The sequence below is a fragment of the Pelophylax lessonae genome (genome assembly GCF_965119305.1).
Source record: "Pelophylax lessonae genome assembly, chromosome: 3".
Lineage (NCBI taxonomy): Eukaryota > Metazoa > Chordata > Amphibia > Anura > Ranidae > Pelophylax > Pelophylax lessonae.
Window position 1 is genome coordinate 631,988,094 of NC_138770.1, and position 21,254 is coordinate 632,009,347.

At 42.8% G+C, this 21,254-nt stretch overlaps 1 protein-coding gene across 1 annotated transcript; it reads right to left on the reverse strand.

The window, feature by feature from the left end:
• Positions 1–576: 576 nt before the first annotated feature.
• Positions 577–20,129, reverse strand: COX7A2L (cytochrome c oxidase subunit 7A2 like). The gene is made up of 3 exons (XM_082250029.1): positions 19,967–20,129; positions 3,910–4,041; positions 577–842 (listed from the first exon to the last, which is right to left on the reverse strand). The coding sequence occupies exons 1-3, from the start codon at positions 20,036–20,038 to the stop codon at positions 699–701; spliced, it is 348 nt and encodes a 115-aa protein (XP_082106155.1). The 5' UTR covers positions 20,039–20,129; the 3' UTR covers positions 577–698.
• Between the last annotated feature and the right edge of the window lie 1,125 nt (positions 20,130–21,254).

Sequence of the window (21,254 nt, forward strand, 5' to 3'; positions counted from 1 at the left end):
CATTTTTTTGAGTTCAGGTCCACTTTCAGAAAATAGAAATACATCAGTATAAATTTTATGCTGGCAGTTATCTCCCTAAAATAAAGTCCATCAGCAAACTATTACACCAGCAAAGTACATAAAGGCAGCGCACGCTGTGCTGTTCAGCATTCTCTTTGAACACAGCACATCACTGAAACAAGACAATTCTACTCATTATAGATGGAAAGTATTTATTGTTACATTGTGCTCCATACTTTGCACAGAAGTCTTGCTTTCACTGTACATGTGACCCTTTGCTTTAATGCCATCGCTGATACAGATGCATTAACACAACCTGTGTGTTACAAGAGTTAAATCAACCTGGTAAGATGACCTGAGCAGCTCGAGACAACTGAATAGAAAAAAAAAAACATTCTGCACTATATCCCGGTTAGGGGTCTGTTCAGAAAGATCATTTCTTAAATCTGCATAAGAGTATTCATAGGAATGGAAGAGGAATTACCAATAAATACAGCCAGCTTTATAAATCATGCCTTATTTGATCAGTACTCACAGCCTATGTGATTGAGGAAATGGCCAAAACACCTTTTGTCCCCCCCAAAGTAAAACAAATGTTTTTGGAACTCAACAGTAACATGTAAAACGCTCAGTAAGATAGATATATTGACAAAAATAAAATCTTAGATGTTTGACATTAGCTGTGATCAGTCCCAGACTCATTTATTTTTTTTGGGCTGTGAGGCCATGAAGATCGCTATGAGGCAATAGATGGTCCCTCCGAGTGCTAACGCCATAGTGGTTCGGTACAGAAGTCTGTCAGAATATCCTCCTTTTAAGTGGACAGGTATGCCATCAGGTTTCTGAAGAGAAAAAAAAAGAAAAACTTGGTATGAAAATATTAGAAGTTAAAGATTTCATTTATGGTCTTAACCATAGCTGAGCGTCTTACACTAAGGACCATGACACAACAGTAATCCAGTTGCTAGCAACAGCTCTCCAGTCAGACTCACATAGACTGCTGTCCTGGTTCTACTGAGTCACTCACTTGCTGGAAATTTGGCAGCATTCTGAGTCAGCAAGGGAGTGACATCACAGAAGCGGAAGTCTCTTCAGGGCAATTCTGAGGTTGGTGACACTTCATCACATTTGACATGTCACTGCAGATCATACACAGCACTGCAGAGGGTAGGAACAGTAGCGATATTCTTACAGGTGGCAGAATCAAAGAGGTGCCTTTTCTCCTTATAGTTATCAGCCACACACTCCCTACAGCCATTGTTAGAAATACAATCACTTATTATAAAGATTATTCCCACTCTGTCAAAATATTCTATATATTCACTCTGCTGAAAAGTTCCGATAAGATTTCCAGTTTAAAAGGTTCACCTTTTCAAAAATCAATAAATGCACATCTTTTTTGCAAGTTTGCATTCAGTTACACACTGACAGGAACTTTCAATGAATTATCCACAGCGCTCAACAGTGCTGTGGTAGTTCATTGATAACTACAAGCCACAAAGGCTGTCGGTAGTGGTCGTTTACCCATTCACAAAATACTGAGTGATACGGCCCGGTGGGTGAAGCGCCGCACGGCCGCATCTTTTCTTAATACAGGTGTAACATGTGAAGGTGAACTTATCGTTTAAAGTAATTAAAAAGTATTTTTTTCCCCTGTAAAAATAACAAACATGTTATAGTTACCTGCTCTGTGTAGTGGATTTACACAGAGAAGCCCAGATCCTCCTTTTCTTGGGTCCCTCTTCTGTGCTCCTGACCCTTCCCTCCTGTTCAGTGCCACCACAGCAAGCAGCTTACTATGGGGGCACCCGAGTCACAGCTCCCTGTGTCCACTCAGACACGGAGCGTTGACCTGGCCCGGCCCCCCCTCTCTCCCGATTGGCCAGCTGACTTACAGCCATTGGCGCTGCTGCTGTGTCTCAGCAAATCAGGAGGGAGAATCTCAGACAGCTGAGACACTCATGGACATTGCTGGACAGAGGGACCTCAGGTAAGTGTTAGGAGGGCTGCTGCACACAGAAGGCTTTTTTATCTTTTTGCATAGAATGCATGAAGATAAAAAAACCTTCTGACTTAATCCCTTTAAGGGTCAATGTGCTAGCTTGCTGGAAAAAGTATCGGGTATGCACTCCCAAGGCCCTGAATTGGGTCATTCATCCGGACAACATGCTTGGGCTCTCCTCCCCTACGATTAAAAATCAGGCTTATAGGTCAAACGTGTCAGAGGAAGTTAGCAGCGTTTGAATTTTTTTCATAGTGCAGCTGATCCTTTTCCTTTGAACCTGCGCTATATTGCTCTGACTAAACATTAGATTGCCTCAAAGTTGTGGATCCACTGCAACTCCCCTAAATGTATATGTATAACATGGCCTATTGGAGGTTTTACACACAATCATTCATAGTTATGTAGTTAAATAGTTAGTCAGGTTGAAAAAAAGCCAAGGCCATCTAGCTCAACCAATAAAAAAAAAAAACCAAACAAAACACAACCACAAAATCCCATTTACACAATCCTATACCCGCAGTTGATCCAGAAGAAGGCGCAAACCCCCAGCAAACCATAATCCAATTTGCTACAGTGGGGGGAAAAGAAATTTCTTCCCAATTCACCAAGAGGCAATCGGATAGTCCCTGGATCAACTTTACCTATAAATATTAGTACCCAGTTGTATTTTGAACACCTAGGAAAGAATCCAGGCTTTTTTTAAAGCAATCTACTGAGCTGGACAGAACCACCTCTGGAGGGAGTCTATTCCACATTTTCACAGCTCTTAGAGTTATTTTTCCATAAAAATATGAGACTGCCACAGCACAATTAGCAGTGCTATTGGGTTGATACTTTGAAGTGCAAGGGCCTATTGTGAAGGGTGGTAGGAGCTGTGCTCAGATCTGAGCCACTGTCTACTGTATTGTGAATCATCCTCAAAGCTGCATGCAGGCAGCCCATAGAAGTGTTTGCAAACGAACTGCTGCACGGAAAAAACATTGCATATAAAAATTTTATATGCAAGCAAGTGCAGGTACACGGATCCAAACTCCGATACAGTGGGGTTGGTTTACTACAACTGGAGAGTGCAAAATCTGTTGCAGCTCTGCATATAAACCAAATCAGTTTTCAGGTTTTATTGTCAAAGTTTAATTGAACAAGCTGAAGTTAGAAGCGAAATGGCTACCATGCACGGCTGAACCAGATTTTGCAATCTCCAGTTTTAGTAAATCAACCCCAGTGGATGAGTATGCCCACTCCTACCTATATATCAGATTCTGACTTGCAACGGTGTCCATGCAGCCACTGTATTCACTTATGTGATGTAAATTCATACCCAGCCGAGTGGCTTAGATAGCAGGGTGGGACTCTGTGCCCTTCTGAATTAGCCCCAAAAAAACACATTATACTTACCCTGCTCTATGCAGTTGGTTTTGCAGAGCAGCCTGGATCCTCCGCGGCACCCGGAGCAGAGTCAAAGCTCCCTGTGTCCATTCAGACATGGAGCCATGACCTGGCCCCACCCCCTCTCCTGATTGACAAGCAGCAGGAGCCAATTGCCCCGTGCTGCTGTCTCAGCCAATGAGGAGGGGAGTCCCAGGCAGCTTAGACACTCCTGCAACATCGCTGGATAGAGATGGGCTCAGGTAAGTAAGTATTAGGGGGGCTGAAGGGGCTGTTGCACACAGGTTTTTTTTTTTTCCTAATGCATAGAATGCAATAAGATAAAAACATTTTGCCTTTACAATCCCTTTAAGACGAAAAGGCTGACAACATGAGACAAATAAACAGTCATTCAGCAGTGAAGGCCTCAAAAGTCAACAGAAGCAGTAAATGGAGGAGAATAACCTTTACCTCTTTCTTTATGTGCACACGGTAAAAGAATCAAACACATTATGTAGCATTCATGTTCCATTAATTACCTGGAAAAGTTTCTGTAGTTCTGGCACTCTGTTTTTGATCCGGGAGTCAGCAGCGGATGATTCACCTGGAAGTTTTGTCGGTGTTGCAAAAATGGGTGCTGGAGCCTCAGGGTTAGTAAATGGTCGGAAACCCTACAGAAGAGAAAAAAAGAAAAATGGTCATTGGGCACGATGTTTGTGCTACACCAAAATCTGAAGAAGTTACCATTTATCACGAAATGCATTACTGGTGTTTATAATCAATGTGCTAAATAAAGAATCCAGCACACATCCGATCTTTAGTCTACTTTATTTCTCATCTCACCGTTTATCACACAACTTGATCAGGCACTTCTGTGACATTTATTTTATATTGGATTTTTTAAATACTGTAGGAGATAGATGATCGAATCTGTTCATATCAATATCTACGAGATTAAATTAAACCTCTGCAAAAACTAAAGGGTGCCATTCAATATATAAAACCTGACAAGGTGGTTATAGTCAGGTCAGAGGTGTTATTAAGAGCAGTGAAAACCCCACACTATGGTGTGTATTTCCTTGTAGCTGCCTGCACTATGAGTGCAGTGCCATTTCAACATACTGTATACAATAGAGTGCTCAAATCAATCTCAACTTAAATAAAATTCATGAAAGCTGATCACATGGAAAAGTGCAATAAATATCATTAAAGTGGATGTAAACCCCATTCATGAAATTTTACCTCGGCACATCTGCAGTGTTTACTTATTTCTTTTCAAAGTCCTAAATCCAGCGGCTTTCGCCTGCTCCAATCTTCCGTTAATCTGCATGATAACTTCTGACAAAATCAGGCTGAATTCTGTGTCGGGGTGAGTGCTATAAATAGATTAGCAGAGAGCTGGTCTATTAACAGCACAGCTCTTCATGTTTCTGCCTATGTGGAGAGGGGGGGTGTGTGTGCTCCTTTCCTCCAATCAGCTGTCTCAGTGTATGGCACGAATTCACACTCACAGGTGAATCAGGAAGAGAAAATTCTAACAGGACATGCACTATAGAAAAGGTGAAGACAACACATATACATGTAAAACTTATGTAGGGAGAGTTGTTTCATCTGTGGATCATCTGAGGCTGTTCACTTCACTGGGTATATGTGAGGGTTTACATCCACTTTAAACCACTTGCCGACCACACTACGCAGATTTACTGTGGGATGGCAGCTCGGCTGCGCATGATCACGTAAATGTACACGATTCTGTGTGAGCGCCACCGGAGTCGCGCTCGCGTTGTGATTAGACACAGCGGGAGCCAGACCACGGAAGGAGCAGGCTCGATCGCCGCTGGCCTCCCACAATCCCAGGGAAACTAACAGGAGAGCCGCCTGCCTATGTAAACAAAGCAGGTGGCTCTCCTGTCAGACAGGCACAGTGAGATTGTGTCTCTCAGCTAAGCTTAAACACCGATCTCTGTGTGCCTGCCTCAGAACCTTCCCCCAGTTAGGTTCAGACTTAACCCCTTGATCACCCCCAGTATTAACCCCTTCTCTGCCAGTGTCATTTATACAGTAACAGTGCATATTATTTAGCACTGATCACTATTGGTGTCACTGGTCCCCAAAGTGTCACTTCGTGTCATATTTGTCTGCCGCAATCCTGCTACAAATCACTGATCGCTGCCATTACTAATAAAAATAAAAAAATAAAAAGTCCAAAAATCTATTCCATAGTTTGTAAACGCTATAACTTTTGCGCAAACCAATATACACTTTCTGGGATTTTCTTTTACCATAAATATGCAGCAGAATAAAAATTGGCCAGGGAATGTCCTATAACAGAAAGTAAAAAAATTGTGTTTTTTTCAAAATTGTCGCTCTTTGTTTATAGCGCAAAATCTAAAAACAGCAGAGGTGTTCAAATACCACCAAAAGAAAAGGTTTATTTGTGGGGAAAAAAGGACATCAATTGTATTTGGGTACAGCGCGAGATTGTTAAAATAACGCAGTGCCAAATTGCAAAAAATTGCCTGGTCATTAAGGGGGGGGGGGGGGTAAAATCTTCCGGAGCTGAAGTGGGTTAAGTGCACAAAAACAGTACTTATACAGCCATTTAAAAAAATAAAGTTCATGTTCTTAAAGAGTTTATTATTTATGGTTTGCAGAGCTGCAACCAAGTACTTCTACATCCATTCACAAATAAAGTTCATGTACTGTAAAATTATATATATATTTTGTAAAAATAATAAATATATATACATATATACATACATACATATACATATACATATACACAAACTTATTTATAGTTATTTTATTATATTATTTATGATTTTGTGTTTCAAACTTTATCATAACCGAGATGTTATAAAGAAGAACGCACAGTAAAAAAAAAAAATCATATGTAAATAGTTGGTTTGGGCTGCTAATTCTTAAGAATAACATGCAAAATAATGGTACTGCTTTCAGCACCTAAAATCCGAAAGAATCATACCGCCAGGGAGGTTAAAGAACTCAGTAAGGTTATATCTAGACCACTGTTCCTGATCTTTGCTGACAGTATTAAGACAGGAAATGTTCCAGGTGACTGGAGAAAAGCTAACATGATACCGATATTCAAAAAAGGGCAGAGGCATGTCCCGGGAAATTATAGGCCGGTCAGCCTGACATTGATAGTATGTAAACTTCTGGAGGGGATAAGGGACTATATCCAAGAGTTTGCTAAAGAAAACAACATCATCAGCACGGGTTTACAAAGGGGCGTTCTTGTCAAACCAATCTGTTAACATTCTACGAGGAGGTGAGCTGTAAGCTGTGAGCTAGATAAGGGGAGACCAGTGGATGTGGTGTACCTGGATTTTGCTAAGGCGTTTGATACAGTTCCCCACATACGCCTGATTTATAAATTAAGGGCAACAGGCATCAACCACAAGGTTTGCTCTTGGATACGGAACTGGTTAAAGGGGCGTGTCCAAAGGGCGGTAATAAACAACGCATACTCGGACTGGTCTGGGGTGGTAAGCGGGGTCCCCCAAGGCTCAGTTCTGGGACCAATTTTTTCATAAAAAGCATTGAGGACGGGATCAGTAGCTCAATCTCAGTTTTTGCTGATGACACAAAATTGAGCACAGCATTATGACTTATTGAAGCACAGAGCACACATATATATATATATATATATATATATATATATATACACACACACACACATACACACAGTAAAACTGCAGGAAAGGGCACTGGGAGGCAAACTAATGTGATTTTTCTTTTTTAATTGTATCAGTGTGTTTGACATTTGAATTTGCCGCCGGTTCCACCCGCCTGCGAACGTCACGTCGCAGGAGACGGAAGCCGGGGCACAGAGCATCGGGAGGAAGATCCGCCGCCACACACCGCCGAGATACATCGCTGGATCCCGGTGACAAGGTAAGTAACCCCGCTTTCAGGATCCAGCATCTTCTTAGCGGTACCCGAGTGTGGCTCGGGGTTACCGCTTTTGGCTCTGAAATTTAACCCCAAGCCACGCTCGGGAATACCGCTAGGAAGGTTAAGTACTCTCGGATGTACGCCATCCAGGCCTGGTGATTTACTTGTGTTAATTTTATCCAGCCTTTCCCTGTTTTTACCCCCTGATAGCCATAGCGGCAAGTCCAGTGACGTACTGCTAACCATACAGTCATGGTCAGTGTACCCCTCCTTTTCTTGTGCAAAGACTGAGGAGAAGAAAGCATTCAGCATGGTTGCCTTATCAGTGTCCTCTGTAACCATCCTCCCATCATCGTTAATTATGTGTGCAACGTGCTCTGACCTTGTTTTTTTGCTGTTGATATATTTAAAGAATTTCTTAGGCCCCTTTCACACATGCGGTCCGTCTTTCATCCATCCATTGACTGATGAAAAACGGACATCAATGTATCTCTATGTAAAAACGGATGACAACGGATGATCATCAGTTAACATCAGTTTTCATCCGCTTCCGTCAATGTCAGTTTTTTTGAACGTATGAATGCCCCATTTTTCATCCGTAAAAAAAAAAAAGAAAAGAAACGGATCGGACGAAAAACGCACGACAACTGATGAAAAACGCACGACAACTGATGAAAAACAGATACATTTTGGCGTGACTGAACTGATAAACTGAACGGACCGTATGTGTGAAAGGGGCCTTAGAGTATCAGAAATCACCCATGGTGCTTTGGATTAAGGCAAGTACACACTATAGAAGGCTATGCTTTGATGGTTTTTCATTTCAGAAGTTTATGGCTGTGGTAAGCCATTTTAGGGTCCATTTACACCAAAAAGTGTACATTCAACATAGGTAAATACATGTGTGCTGATGTATATTGGTATACTGCATTGGGGTGCAGTAAGTTTTAATGTGTGCCTTTCCCCCACACTTCCTGGAATATGCAAAAGGAACAGAAGGCTGCTGGCCAGATGTTTTTCCTGTGTGTCGAAGCTTAGCATGCATCGCAATAGGAAAAAAAAAAAGGGAGCGCTCCCCCCCCCCCCCTTACTGAATACCAGAGCATATCAACACCACACCAGTGTGAACTGCTCCCATTCACAACACACACGCGTCCTTGCAATAGCAAGCATTGATAAGTGTGCCAATGCATCTGGTATGAATGGACCTTATTGCCCATATAAATGTGACTGGTTCTCTGAGACCTCTACAGCCTTTGAAAGGGATGATTAGTCACTAGAAAGGATCTCTGCAACAGTGAAAGAAAAAACTATACTACCAATATTAATACCTTTCCTGTATCAAATATCATCAAATATTAGGGAATTGAGAGAAAGCAGAAATCCTCTTTTACCCATTTAAAAAAGCACACCTGAAAAATAGAATTCACTGTGAAGATTTCATTTAAAATGTAGCCGTTTCAGATTCATTGTCATATTTCTAAAATAAGAGGAGACGATAAGAGTCTAAAAGGCTTTTCATGAACAGGCTCAACAACTCTTTATGAACAAGCAGCAAGGAGGATAAATACTTCGCTGATAGAAGACATACCTGGTATTGTTCCCACAAGCGCTCCTACACTACAACATGTCTTTGTCGATGAAGGTCATTCCGACAGGCTGACTGTTACATTCTTTTCTGCCCACGTTCACATTTCTCCAGCAACAACACAAGAGAAAATCGTGATAGTGGAGGACAAATAAGCAGAGAATCTGTCGCTCCAATCCAATAACTGTCAGCAGCCCAGATAAGAGGTGAGCTGGACTCTCTGTTCACCTCTAAATGTTACTGTAATCAGAACATTTCCTGCACACTTATCACATGAAGGTGTCCGCAGACATGAAGACTTCCACTGTCTAGTGGAGATTCTAGAAAAAGTAGAAGTCACAGGTTCAAAGACATTGACTTCTATCTATAAACCAGCACAATACACAGATTTCCCAGAACTCATCCTCACAAGCCAGCAAATGCAAACCAAACTAAAGCTGGATACACACTATACAACTTTTGCTGTTAGATTTCCTTTGGATTAAAGCCCCGTACACACGTACTGATCGTCGGCCGAACGATCGGCCGTCTTTTGTCCAGGGCTGTCGTGTCTGTTGAAAACTGCAAAAGACTGCACACGAATTTTGTCGGCCAACAACAGCCCGACTGCAGAAGTGATGTCATGTGATGGTTAATTTTCCGTGTCTTTTTTATTTTCTGAGCATGCCCAGTCTTGCTAATCTGCTGTCCGTCGGCCGAAATCTGTACTGACTGGTGAACAATCGGCCGTTCTGGTGATGGCCAACAAATATTTTAAAGTCTGCATGACAGATTCTGTTCGGCCGAAAATGCGCTGTCGGAAGCATCATACTAACAAGCCTACAATCGGCCGATCGGTCGGCGGCCGAATATTTACGGCCGACAATCGGTACGTGTGTACGGGGCTTTACCTTCAACTATGTAGTGCAAGGGCCTACCTGACTGCATACAATGACCTCATATTATATGGCTTTAGTAAATCTAAAGACAATTGTATAGTGTGTATGGCCCATAAGGCAGGCCTATCACATTTTTCAGTTCTTCGTTCATTTTATATAGTGTGGATGGGGAATCCTTCCCCCTGTGCTATTGTATTCTGACAGCTGGGAGGCAGGGAGACAGGGAGACACCCCCCCCCCCCCCCCCCACTGTCAGAACACACAGCATTCATATCCATCGTGATCCAGCACTGGGCACAAGAGCTGCGGCTCTCCTGGCTTTGTCCCCCCTCCCTGGGCAGGTCGATAGCAGTAGGAGTCAATGGCTCCTGCTCCTGTCAATCAACACCAGTGACAAGGGATCGGGGGTACGATTTTCACATAGCTTCTATACTGGAAAACTAAAGCTGTATTAAACCCAAAAGCAAACATATTGCAGCTTTCCAATCCTTAGATATAATGGCTTTGATTCATTTTTTTTTTTTTTTTAGGTCCCCTTTCCTTTATTTTTACTTTGTGATCTAGCCAGTAAGTCTGTTTTTCAACTGAACAAGCAGTTAAAGAGTTGAGACAAACCATTTACCACTGACAGTGGTGCTTACAATGATCAGATTTTATTCATATAAAACCTTTATCCCAAAAGAAAAACTATTGCTGTAACTATAGTGTAAGCTTGAGTGTGGCTATAATTGATTAGTGTATCTAAATCTAATAGTTCATCTAACACTCCCCTCCCCCTAGATCAGTGGTTCCCAACTCCGGTCCTCAGGACCCACTGACAGGCCAGGTTTGCAAGATAACTGAAATACATCACAGGTGATATCATTTGCTGCTCAGTGATTCCAGTATTCTAGTCTGCATCTCCCCAAGGTAATACTTAAAATCTGGCCTGTTAGTGGGTCCCGAGGACAAAAATTGAGAACCACCGCCCTAGACTGACAATGATGTCCAAAAGGTGTCCCTGTGCTCCTTCATCCAGAGTGAAGGCACTAATGCAGGGAAGGTGTTACTGACCAGATCACCAGGTGAAAAAAAAAAAAAAAAAAAAACACAAATCTTTCTCGTAGTTAGTAGACACAATAACTTTTGCGCAAACCAATCAAAACACGCTTATTGCGATTTTTTTTTTTTTTACCAAATAGATGTAGCAGAAAACAAATTGGCCAAAAATGTTAAAAAATTTTGATTTTTACAATTTTTATAGCAGAATGTCGCCCGTCATACAGGTAAGCGGGCGGCATGGCGGGGGCTCGTTCGAAGGTAAGTATTTCATAATGAGCTAGTATGTGGTGCATACTAGCTCATTATGTGTTTGTCTTACAGGTTGCAAAAAAAAAAAAAAAAATGTTACGGGTTTACAACCTCTTTAACCACTTAAGCCCCGGAAGATTTTACCCCCATTCCGACCAGGGGGTATTTTGCGATTCGGCACTGCGTGACTTTAACGGACAATTGCGCGGTCGTGCGACGCTGTACCTAAAAGAATTTGGCGTCCTTTTTTTCCCACAAACAGAGCTTTCTTTTGGTGGTATTTGATCATCTGTGCGATTTTTAGATCACGCGCTGTAAACAAAAAAAGAACGTCAATTTTGCAAAAATAGCAATATTTTTCACATTTTTTTATATGAAATTCCAGAAAAAAAAAATTAAAAAATCAAAATTTTTTTACTTTTTCGGCCAATTTGTTTTATGCTACCTATGTTTGGTTAAAAAAAAAAAAAAAAAAAAAAAAAAAAAAAAAAAAAAAAAAAAAAAAATCGCAAAAAGCGTATTTTGATTGGTTTGCGCTAAAGTTATTGCGTTTACTAACAAAGGGAAAGATTTCTGTCATTTTTGTTGTTTTTTTTTTTAACGTGTAATGGCGGCGATCTGCGATTTTTTTGCGGTACTGCGACATTAAGGCGGACAGATCGGACCCTTGACTGACATTTTTGACACTTTTGGGGTTACCAGTGACATTTCTACAGTAATCAGTGCTATATATATGCACTGTTACTGTAAAAATACACTGGTAGTGAAGGGGTTAACTTTATTTGGGAGGGAGGGGCTGTGTGTATCCCTAGGGGCATGCTTTCTACTGTGATTGGCTGGGGCTTGAGCTGTATGGACACTGATCAACGGATCTACATACTAGATCAGAGTGATCAGTATCCTAACAGCAAGGAGAATGACAGGTGGCTTGTTTACACAAGCTGCCTGACATTCTCCTTCTCCCCCGCCGAGTGACCGGCGGACATCGGGTCCGCCGGTCACACGCGCGGGGGGGGGGGTCCGTGACCACGCAGGAGCGGGAGCGCGCCTCCGGGGGCACGCGCTCGCTCCCTAGACCCTCACAAGCTAGTGACGTAGCCCTACGTCACTTTGCCTGTGAGGGGCTGACTGCCGACGTAGATCGGCGTTAGGCAGTCGGCAAGTGGTTAATACTATAAAAGAAGAAGTCATAAGTGTTTTCCAAATCCCCCCCCCCCCCCCCACCCAAAAAAAAAACACGTTTAGAATGAGTACACTACAGCAAAGCCTAGATAAAACCAAAACCCTATATGACTACAGTGTACTTTGACACTCAAAATGAAACTAGGCTGTAAAATGTAATTGTTCATAAAGTTTAGTATCTGCAAACTGCAGCAGCTTTAACAGACACAAATAAAACAAAAACCCATAGGGAACCATCACCAATTTTGTCTAACAAAAAAAAAAAAATCCTCTGACAAAACAAAGACCGTTTTGGACCAGTTCTCAACAATGAAATATTATTTGGCCATCATCCAGCAGCTGTAGAGCATCCAGGGTAGAGTTCTTAGGGCCCGTGTCCTCTAGATCCAACATCCACAGAAAAATCTCTGGACATCCAGGAAGAGATCTTTGGTTATGTGTCATCTATACTTAGACAACTTACTAAATGTATATTTTCAGATTTACCAGTAAAAATAGCAAAGCATTATAAAATCATCAAGGTATGTCACTTTGTTGCTGCCAAAACCTTACGCTTTTACTGTATTTTGTAAACCTATTACAATAGTTTTTACAGTTTAGAATGCCGTGCTGTGTTCATTTTGCAGGGCGCCTTGACTGAAAAACAGTTGAGAAACACTGCCCTATACCCACAAGTACGGGGTATTGGACAGGGCTCCGATAACACACCGGAGGTGCAGGAATAAGAAGTAGTCCTCTTCCTATAAAAGGGTCGTGGTTTCTATGAGTTTTTGTCAAGAACAGTGTTGTACTTTATAGCGCAGTCACAACTTTCAGTTGACATCTTCTGTAGAGTCTACAAGACAGGAAGTGGAATCTCTCAAACGGGACATGGATAAGGGGGGGGGTTTGACCATTCCCTAGTCCAGTGATGGTGAACCTTGGCACTCCAGATGTTTTGGAACTACATTTCCCATAATGCTCCAATACACTGCAGAATGCATGAGCTTCATGGGAAATGTAGTTCCAAAACATCTGGAGTGCCAAGGTTTGCCATCACTGCGCCTAGTCTATCTAAACCTACAGTTGTAATGAGAAGTATGGAAGCTGCAAATCACTGGGATGTAGAAGTGATCAGATGGCTTTACAGCCACCCAGATTGCTACTAGAGTAAAGGAGAATTGTAAAGAAAAGTTTTAGATTTTTACCTGTTGACTACCATGTTTAGGACACATCCTTGGTAGCCAAACAGTTAAGGAAACCTTTTCTCAGAGAGACATGCAGGTTGCCATTGTCACTTCCTATTATACAAAATGCTTGTTTCCTGGCCATGTATACCTTCTTATATTCTTAATGGGCCCTTTCACACAGGCTGTCCAATCAGATCTGCCTGTCAATTTTTAAGGTGGACCCGTCAGATCTTGCAGTCTTCCTATGGAGTGGCGGATGTCCGCTGAAATCCACTGCGGCCCGAGCCTGTCTGCAAAATCAAGAGATAGTGATTCTATTTTCTGTCTGGCGGATCTGATAAAAAACGGACAGGCTATCCATTTTCACCCAATTTCCCCATAGAGGAGAGCAGGCCTGTGTCCGTGCCCACCTACTCAGCGGATCGATCCCCCGCTGACCAAGTGGATTAATTTAGGCAGAGGCCCCCCATGTGAAAGAGTCCTAACTCCTTCCTGCCTGCCCTGGGGTCCCTTAAAGCAGTTCTGAACGACCGGAGGCTGGGAGTGTGAGTGATCGGCAATCATTGTAATTGTATTGTAAAATCATCACTGGAGCCAACGTTAGTAATGACTGCCAGCCAGAAGACTCAGATCACAGACAGAATTTACAGAGCAGATCAGAGTGGCTCTGCAACTCGTAAATGCAGTGATGGCCAATCACAGTAATAAATGTAAGCACACGTGTTTACATCTGGGAGCCTTCCCCTTCCTATTACAAAGGAAGTAGTGATGAATGAATAACGTCTCTCCTGTATACCTCAGATCAATGCTGTCTCTTTATATTAACCCCTTTACCTCCCTTAGAACACACATTAACCCCCACATTTCCAACCTCTTACTGTAAGTGACCTGTACATTAACCTCTATCACCTCCGTCTGTGTATGACCTTTACATTAACGATGTGCTGGATCTAGTACACCATGAACAAGCTCCATATTTTATCCAGGGGTGTTTGTATTGTGCTGGCATTTTTATTTGCTAAGTTTAGGGAAACTTTTTTGTACCAAAACCAGACGAGGCACGGACTCCACTATTCCTCTGAAGGTATGCCATCAGTAGCAGATCATTTAGGTCCTGTAAGTTTAGAGGTGAGGCCTCCATGGATCGGACTAGTTTTTGAACTGCGATTTGGAGAACGTGGAGGCCAACATCTTAAACTACTTGCCGAGTTCCTCAAACCATTCTTGAATTCATCAGACCAGGCCAATTTCTTCCATTGCTCTGTGGTCTGGTTTTGATGCTCCCATGCCCATTGTAGGCGCTTTTGGCTGTGTACACGGGTCAGAATGGACACCTGGAATAGTCTGTGGCTGCACAACCCCATACACAACAAACTGATGCCCCGTGTGTTTAACACATTTCTATCAGAACCAGAATCAACATTTTCAGCAATTTGAGCTACAGTAGCTCTTCTAGTGGATTCGGTTACTTAGGCCAGTCTTCACTCCCAACGTGCATCAATGAGTTTTGGCCACCCAGGACCAGGTCACTGGATTTTTCTTCTTTTGGACAACTTGTGGGATGTTCTCAGTCTTCAGCACCTACCAAAAGAGCTGCAGTTTTGGGGTTGCTCTGACCCATTGGTCTAAACATTACCGTTTGGCCCTTATCCTGGTCGCTCAAATCCATACGCTAGCCCATTTTTTCTACTTTCAAAACATACATTTTAGACTCGATTCACACTAGCGCGACTTGTCAGGCGACTTGTCAGCCTGACAAGTCATGCTCCCTCGCGGTCCATTGACTGGTACAGGACCCGATCTAATAAGAGCGACACAAGTCGCTCCGACTTAGAAAAAGGGTCCTGTACTACTTCGGGGCGACCTTGGAGCGACTTGCATAGACTTCCATTATGTGAAGTCCCTGCAAGTTGCTCCGAAGTCGTGGTGCATGGGAATGCACAAGTCGCCCCCCGAAGTAGTACAGAGTCGTGCCGCCCCAGTGTGAACCGACTCTTAGGAACATGTTTGTTATCAAACATAACATTTTTACATAAATGCAACACGCTGGCCAATTTTTTTTTTTTTTTTTTTTGTAATAGAAGATATAAAAGATTTGATTTTGCCAAGTAAATAAATAGATACTTTAATATATTAAAGAGTTTGTTACCCTAGAAAAATAAAAATAAATTTTTTTTTGATCCTGTTTCTTTAACCACTTCAGCCCTGGAAGGTTTTACCCCCTTAATGACCAGGCCATTTTTTGCGATACCGCACTGCGTTATTTTAACGAAAAATTGCGCAGCCATGCGACGCTGTACCCAAATACAATTGATGTCCTTTTTTTCCCCACAAATAGAGCTTTCTTTTGGTCGCATTTGATCACCTCTGCAATTTTTTATATTTTGCGCTATAAACAAAAAAAAAGCGACAATTTTGAAAAAAAAAAAAAAAAGCCATATTTTTTTACTTTCTGCTATAAACATTCCCAATAAAAAATTTTAAAAATCGAATTTTTATATCAGTGTAGGCCAATTTGTATTCTGCTATATATTTTTGGTAAAAAAAAAAAAAAAAAAAAAAAAGAAGTGTATTTTAATTGGTTTGTGCAAAAGTTATATCGTTTACAAACTACGGGATAGCTTTTTGGAATTTATTTATGGATCTTTATTAATAATGGCGGCGATGAGCGTTTAGTGGGACTGCGACATTGCAGTGGACAGATCGGACCCCTAATGACTGATATTTTTTACACTTTTTGGGGACCAGTGACATTAATACAGTAATCAGAGATCGGGGTTTTAGCTTTGCTGAACTTCTGATCTCTCCCTGCCTGTCTGACAGAAGACTCGCCTGCTTTGTTTACATAAGCTGGTGGGTCTTCTGTCAGTTACTCTGACGATCGCGGGAGGCCGGCAGCAATAGCCATCGCTCCTCCAGCTGCCCGCCTCCCGCTGTGTCTAAACACCGCCGCCGAGACCTCATGCCAAATGATGTAGTACTATGTGATTTTGCACAGCCGAGCTGCCCTGCCGCAGTAATACTACAGTGGGCGGTCGGCAAGAGGTTAAAGCATGTTATATAGCGCAGTGCTTATGCTGTGTAATTTGGCCCTTTGTATTAGGGATCGACTGATTATCAGTGAAGCCGATTATCGGAGGCCAATATTCACTTTTATTTGAAGTATCGGCATCGGCCACAAACTTGCAGTTTAACCAATATTGCTGCAAGTGGTTGTACTGAAGTGATGCCTGCAGCTACAGGCATCACTCTGGTACCATTTTTTTTTTTTTTTTTTTTTAAGAGTCGACGGTCAGGTTTCTTGTACTAACAACGGATGCAGCTCAGCAGCCGCTCGGCTGTTATTACAAACAGCAGGAGGGGACGTCCCCCCCCCCCACCCCTGCAGCTCCGCCCAGGTCTCCAGTTCTAACGGGAGGCCCAAGCGACTAGCTGGCATGTACCCTGGCTGGCCGAAGATTCGACCAAAGCAAGATCGGCTCTGACCAGGTCTCTGATGTAGTAACCGGGAAGCAAAGTCATGACATCACTTATGGTTACTAAAGCCTTAAAGGCACCAGATTAAAAAAAAAATGAAAGTATTCAAAAATAGCCAAATTTATAGACCCCAGATCCCCCAGTAAAGAGTACCGGTCGCTGCTAATTACTGTCACAAGGGATGTTTACATTCCTTGTGACAGCAAGTGATTAAAAAAAAAAAAAAAAAACAACTTTAAATGTGCAGAATATCGGCACCCAATATCGGCCTGAAAAATCGGTATCAGGCGGCAGGCCATGAAAAAACTGTATTGGTTGATCCCTACTTTGTATCACCTGAAATACCTGGTTGATCCTGCCTGGTGCTGCCCTCCCCTTTGTACACTGACCAGAGTTTATCATGGCTGCTGAGCCCTGACACTGGTCAGTTTACACGCCTCCGTCATCCACTCTCACTTCTGTCCTCCTCTCCCCCCTTCCCTGTCCGCTAGTGACAGTGCCCACCCCTCCCCTCCTGCTGCTGAAATTACATTTACATACAATCCTCTGTTTAATAATGTTAGGTGCCCCTGTATGTAAGGTGTGTGCCAAAAAGCCGTTCTATACCTTATTTGAGAGCGCTGCTCACATGATTGGCCGCCTCTCTCCTCCTGATTGACATCAGCGGGGGATTCTTGGCTCCTCCCACTGAAGCTGTCAGATTGAGAGAAGAGAGGTCACGTGAGTGCCGAGAGGTACTCTGAAATAACGTATAGATTGGCATTTATTTTTTTAAATGAAGCGCACACACACAGAGAATAGAAGGAGGCAACAAAATAGCTTAACAACCACTTTAAAGTTGTACAAGCCTGTGATTTAGCACCAAACTGATAGGTGATGCCTTAAAATCCACTACAGGTAAATCAAGTTTACAGTAAGCTATGAATACTGGGCGAAGAATTCTTTAGCGGCAATATGTAACATGGAGCACAATCAATTCCAAATCCAACGCATGTTTTTTCAAACATGTGCGTGTAGCCGTGTATGTGTATGAATGTTCCGAGGTGTGTTGAAGCAGTACAGCAGTTGTACAGCCCCCAGATTACTTCCATCTGACAGTCAGCTTGTCAGAGTTACACACGCTCCTATTAGCCAGGAGTCTGCAAAACAGACCACTGCTGCCAACATATTACAAACATCTCTGGCAGAAAAATGGTTAAAGAAATCCCAGTGGCAACATGTACTCTTTAATACACTTACAGCACAAACAAATTCACTCAACTGTTGAACTGACTAACTTTCGAATCATTACTAAATATATCTTCAGAACGCTCACACTGCACATCCTTGTTCTACAGAGCCCTCGAGCCCGGACTGCACTGGTCTACCTATGAAGAGAGATATCATGAAATGCTTTCAGTCCAGCAGAAATACAACATGGTACAGCTATGACACGCCTCTTATTTAGATTCCAAAATGTAAAGTTTTATCAAACCCACAAATGTAAGAATCAGTCAGTGCTGCAAACAATGGCAGACATACAGGACTGTATACACCAGCAGGTTGGCGTTGCATCAAGAATTTGATGGCCTTTCACATTTTCTAGGCTTTGTCTCAACCTTCTTTCACTGCATTAAAGCGGAGTTCCGGCCACAAAAAAGTTTTTTCAATAAAAATCCCCCCGGGACAGTCAGGGCTAGTATATTCCACAATGGATAGCCTCTGTACTGTCCCGGGTCGCACTTACCTGCAAGAAGAAATACTTACCTTGAAAATTTCTTCTCCAGCGCTGCCATCTCGGATGTGGGAAGCTGAAGCCAGCGCGTCCTCTTCTCCCAGAATGCGCCTGCACCGACCCCCCTCGTCACTTCCGGTGCGGCGCCGCATTCCTCCACAGCTTCTGGGCATGCCCAGAAGCTGTTTAGAAAGGAATGCGGCATCGCACTGGAAGCGATGAGCGGGGCCGCTGCAGGTGCATTGATTCCTGGGAGCGATGTTTAACTCCCAGGAATCAATGCAAAGAGGAAGTGACGGCGCGGGCCGCGGCCACAGAGGGAGGAAGTGGAAGAAAGGTGAGTATATTTTTCTTCAATAACAAGGTAAGTAAAAAAAAAAAAATCGTAACTATCCATTTGTTTTTCAGGTGACAAAAAGCAAGCGGATGGCCCAAAATCAACTGTCAATTTTGTGGCCGGAACTCCGCTTTAACTGCAGCACTCAGGAGCTTTTACAATGTGTCTGTGGAATCACTTCTGCTTGTAAAAGAACCCCAAAAACCAGGAGGTGGCATTTGGGCATTGTTTATTAACACATTGAATGCAGGTTAACTGAGTTAATGTGAAGGTGTCACATCTCTAAGGCCGGGTGTGAGGTGTAAGAACGCACACGCAACAGGCCTTGCTGCCCCCTCTGAAAAGCAATACACATTCAACTGCATTTCAGGTGTTTGGCAGGCAGAAGAAGGTGGCAATCGGTTGCCCTCTCGCTGCCTGTTTGGAAACCCACAGGGCTAAAACTGCATTCATTGCACGCGGTTGAAGGGCAGTTTTGGGGCAACCCTATTCACGTGAATGGTTTGTGTTCAGTGGCAGTACTGCCCGCTAGAGCTGCATGATTCTGGAGAAAGAATCCTGATTTTTTTTGGGGGGGGGGGGGTACACTTGCAGCAGTCATGATGTTTTGCACCACAGCAGGAATTATCCCCCCAACATATTGAAATGAAATGGGCCGCGCCATAAGCAAAAGACCATTCATCTGCTAAAACACAAAATAAGGGGCCATCAGGGTGGACAGGATCGCCTCCTGAGTGCTGAACCGCCATGTGTGTGGATTATTCCTCAAGGTGTATATGAGCCCTGGATAGGTTTGTCCCCCCTGGGGTAACATTGTTCTGTCCTGACAAATATAACACAAAGATTAAAAAAACTTAACAGCAAAAACCTAGCACTGATTTGTTGCATCTGCAAGGGGAGGTGCAGCAATGCATGCTGGGATATGTAGTCCTCCCAAGACCTCACCTGCCCTGACTCCTGACCAGCCTGCTCAATGTCAGTAACCGGTGAAGGTCAGTCCCCCAGGCCGGGCTCTCCTCCCAGCACACCCCCGGCTCCCCTCTCACCTGCGGGCTGTAAGCCTCCACCGGCGCCGCCCCGACCAGCTTCTGAGTGAAGCCGCTGAACTTATAATACATGGTGGCGAGCTCAGGCTCCGTCAGGACGCCGGGCTACTCCAACAGGAAGGACCTCAGGACCCGCTGCGTCGCCGCTTGATGACGTCGGGGCTGACTTCATGCTGCCTTAAGGCAAAGCGACGGATTACTTTTCTTTTTCTTTACACTTACCGCACAGAATACATTTCGGAACAGATAGATACGTTCAGTAAAATGTAACGAGTCTGCCGGGTTATGGCGTTTGTGAAAGTGTTATAAGAAGTTTATCAGGCAGCAGGGGCAAGCCGGCTGTGTCACCTTGTGTCATGAGAGCCAGGCAGGCGCCCAGGTCACCCTCACAGCCTGTCACGTGACAGGAGAGCTGACACTTCCTATTCCAGGAAACAATAATAATGATAATAAAAAATAATTAACCACTTAAGCCCTGGAATATTTTACCACCTTCCTGACCATGCCCTATTTTGTGATTCGGCACTGCATGACTTTAACGGACAATTGCGCGGTCGTGCGACGCTGTACCCAAATGAAATTGATGTCCTTTTTTCCCCATAAACAGAGCTTTCTTTTGGTGGTATTTGATCACCTGTGCGATTTTTTGATCATGCCCTATAAACAAAAAAAGAGTGACAATTTTGCAAAAATTACAATATTTTTCACATTTTTTTATATGAAATTCCCCCCAAAAAAATGTAAAAATCAAAATTTTTTAACATTTTAGGCCAATTTGTTTTCTGCTACATATGTTTGGTAAAAAAAAATTGCAAAAAGCGTATTTTGATTGGTTTGCAAAAAACACTTCAAGCACTTTTTTCAGCACTTTAGCTCTACTTTAAGTGGACTATTAATTTTGGACTGCACCTTATCCAGCACTTTTCCACTTTTTTTGCATCATGAATGTATCATGAAGGTACTATAATTAATTTGTGCCCTTTATTAATAATCATATATTTAGCACTATTGTATTAACTGGATATTTATATTATAGATTTGAGCACTGGTACACTTTATTATCTATCATTATTGTGAATATTTATACCTGATAGCGCTGTTTTAGATTGTCTTACTAATTATTTATTTTTGTACAATTCTCCTTTAAGGGGGAGTGACAGGGGGTGTGTCCTATGCCTACATACTTTTGTTAATAGGGGTCCCTCATTCCCATCTCAGAAAGTTGGGAGGTATGAATACATAACTAATAAAAAATAATATCTACACTCATCGGCCACTTTATTAGGTA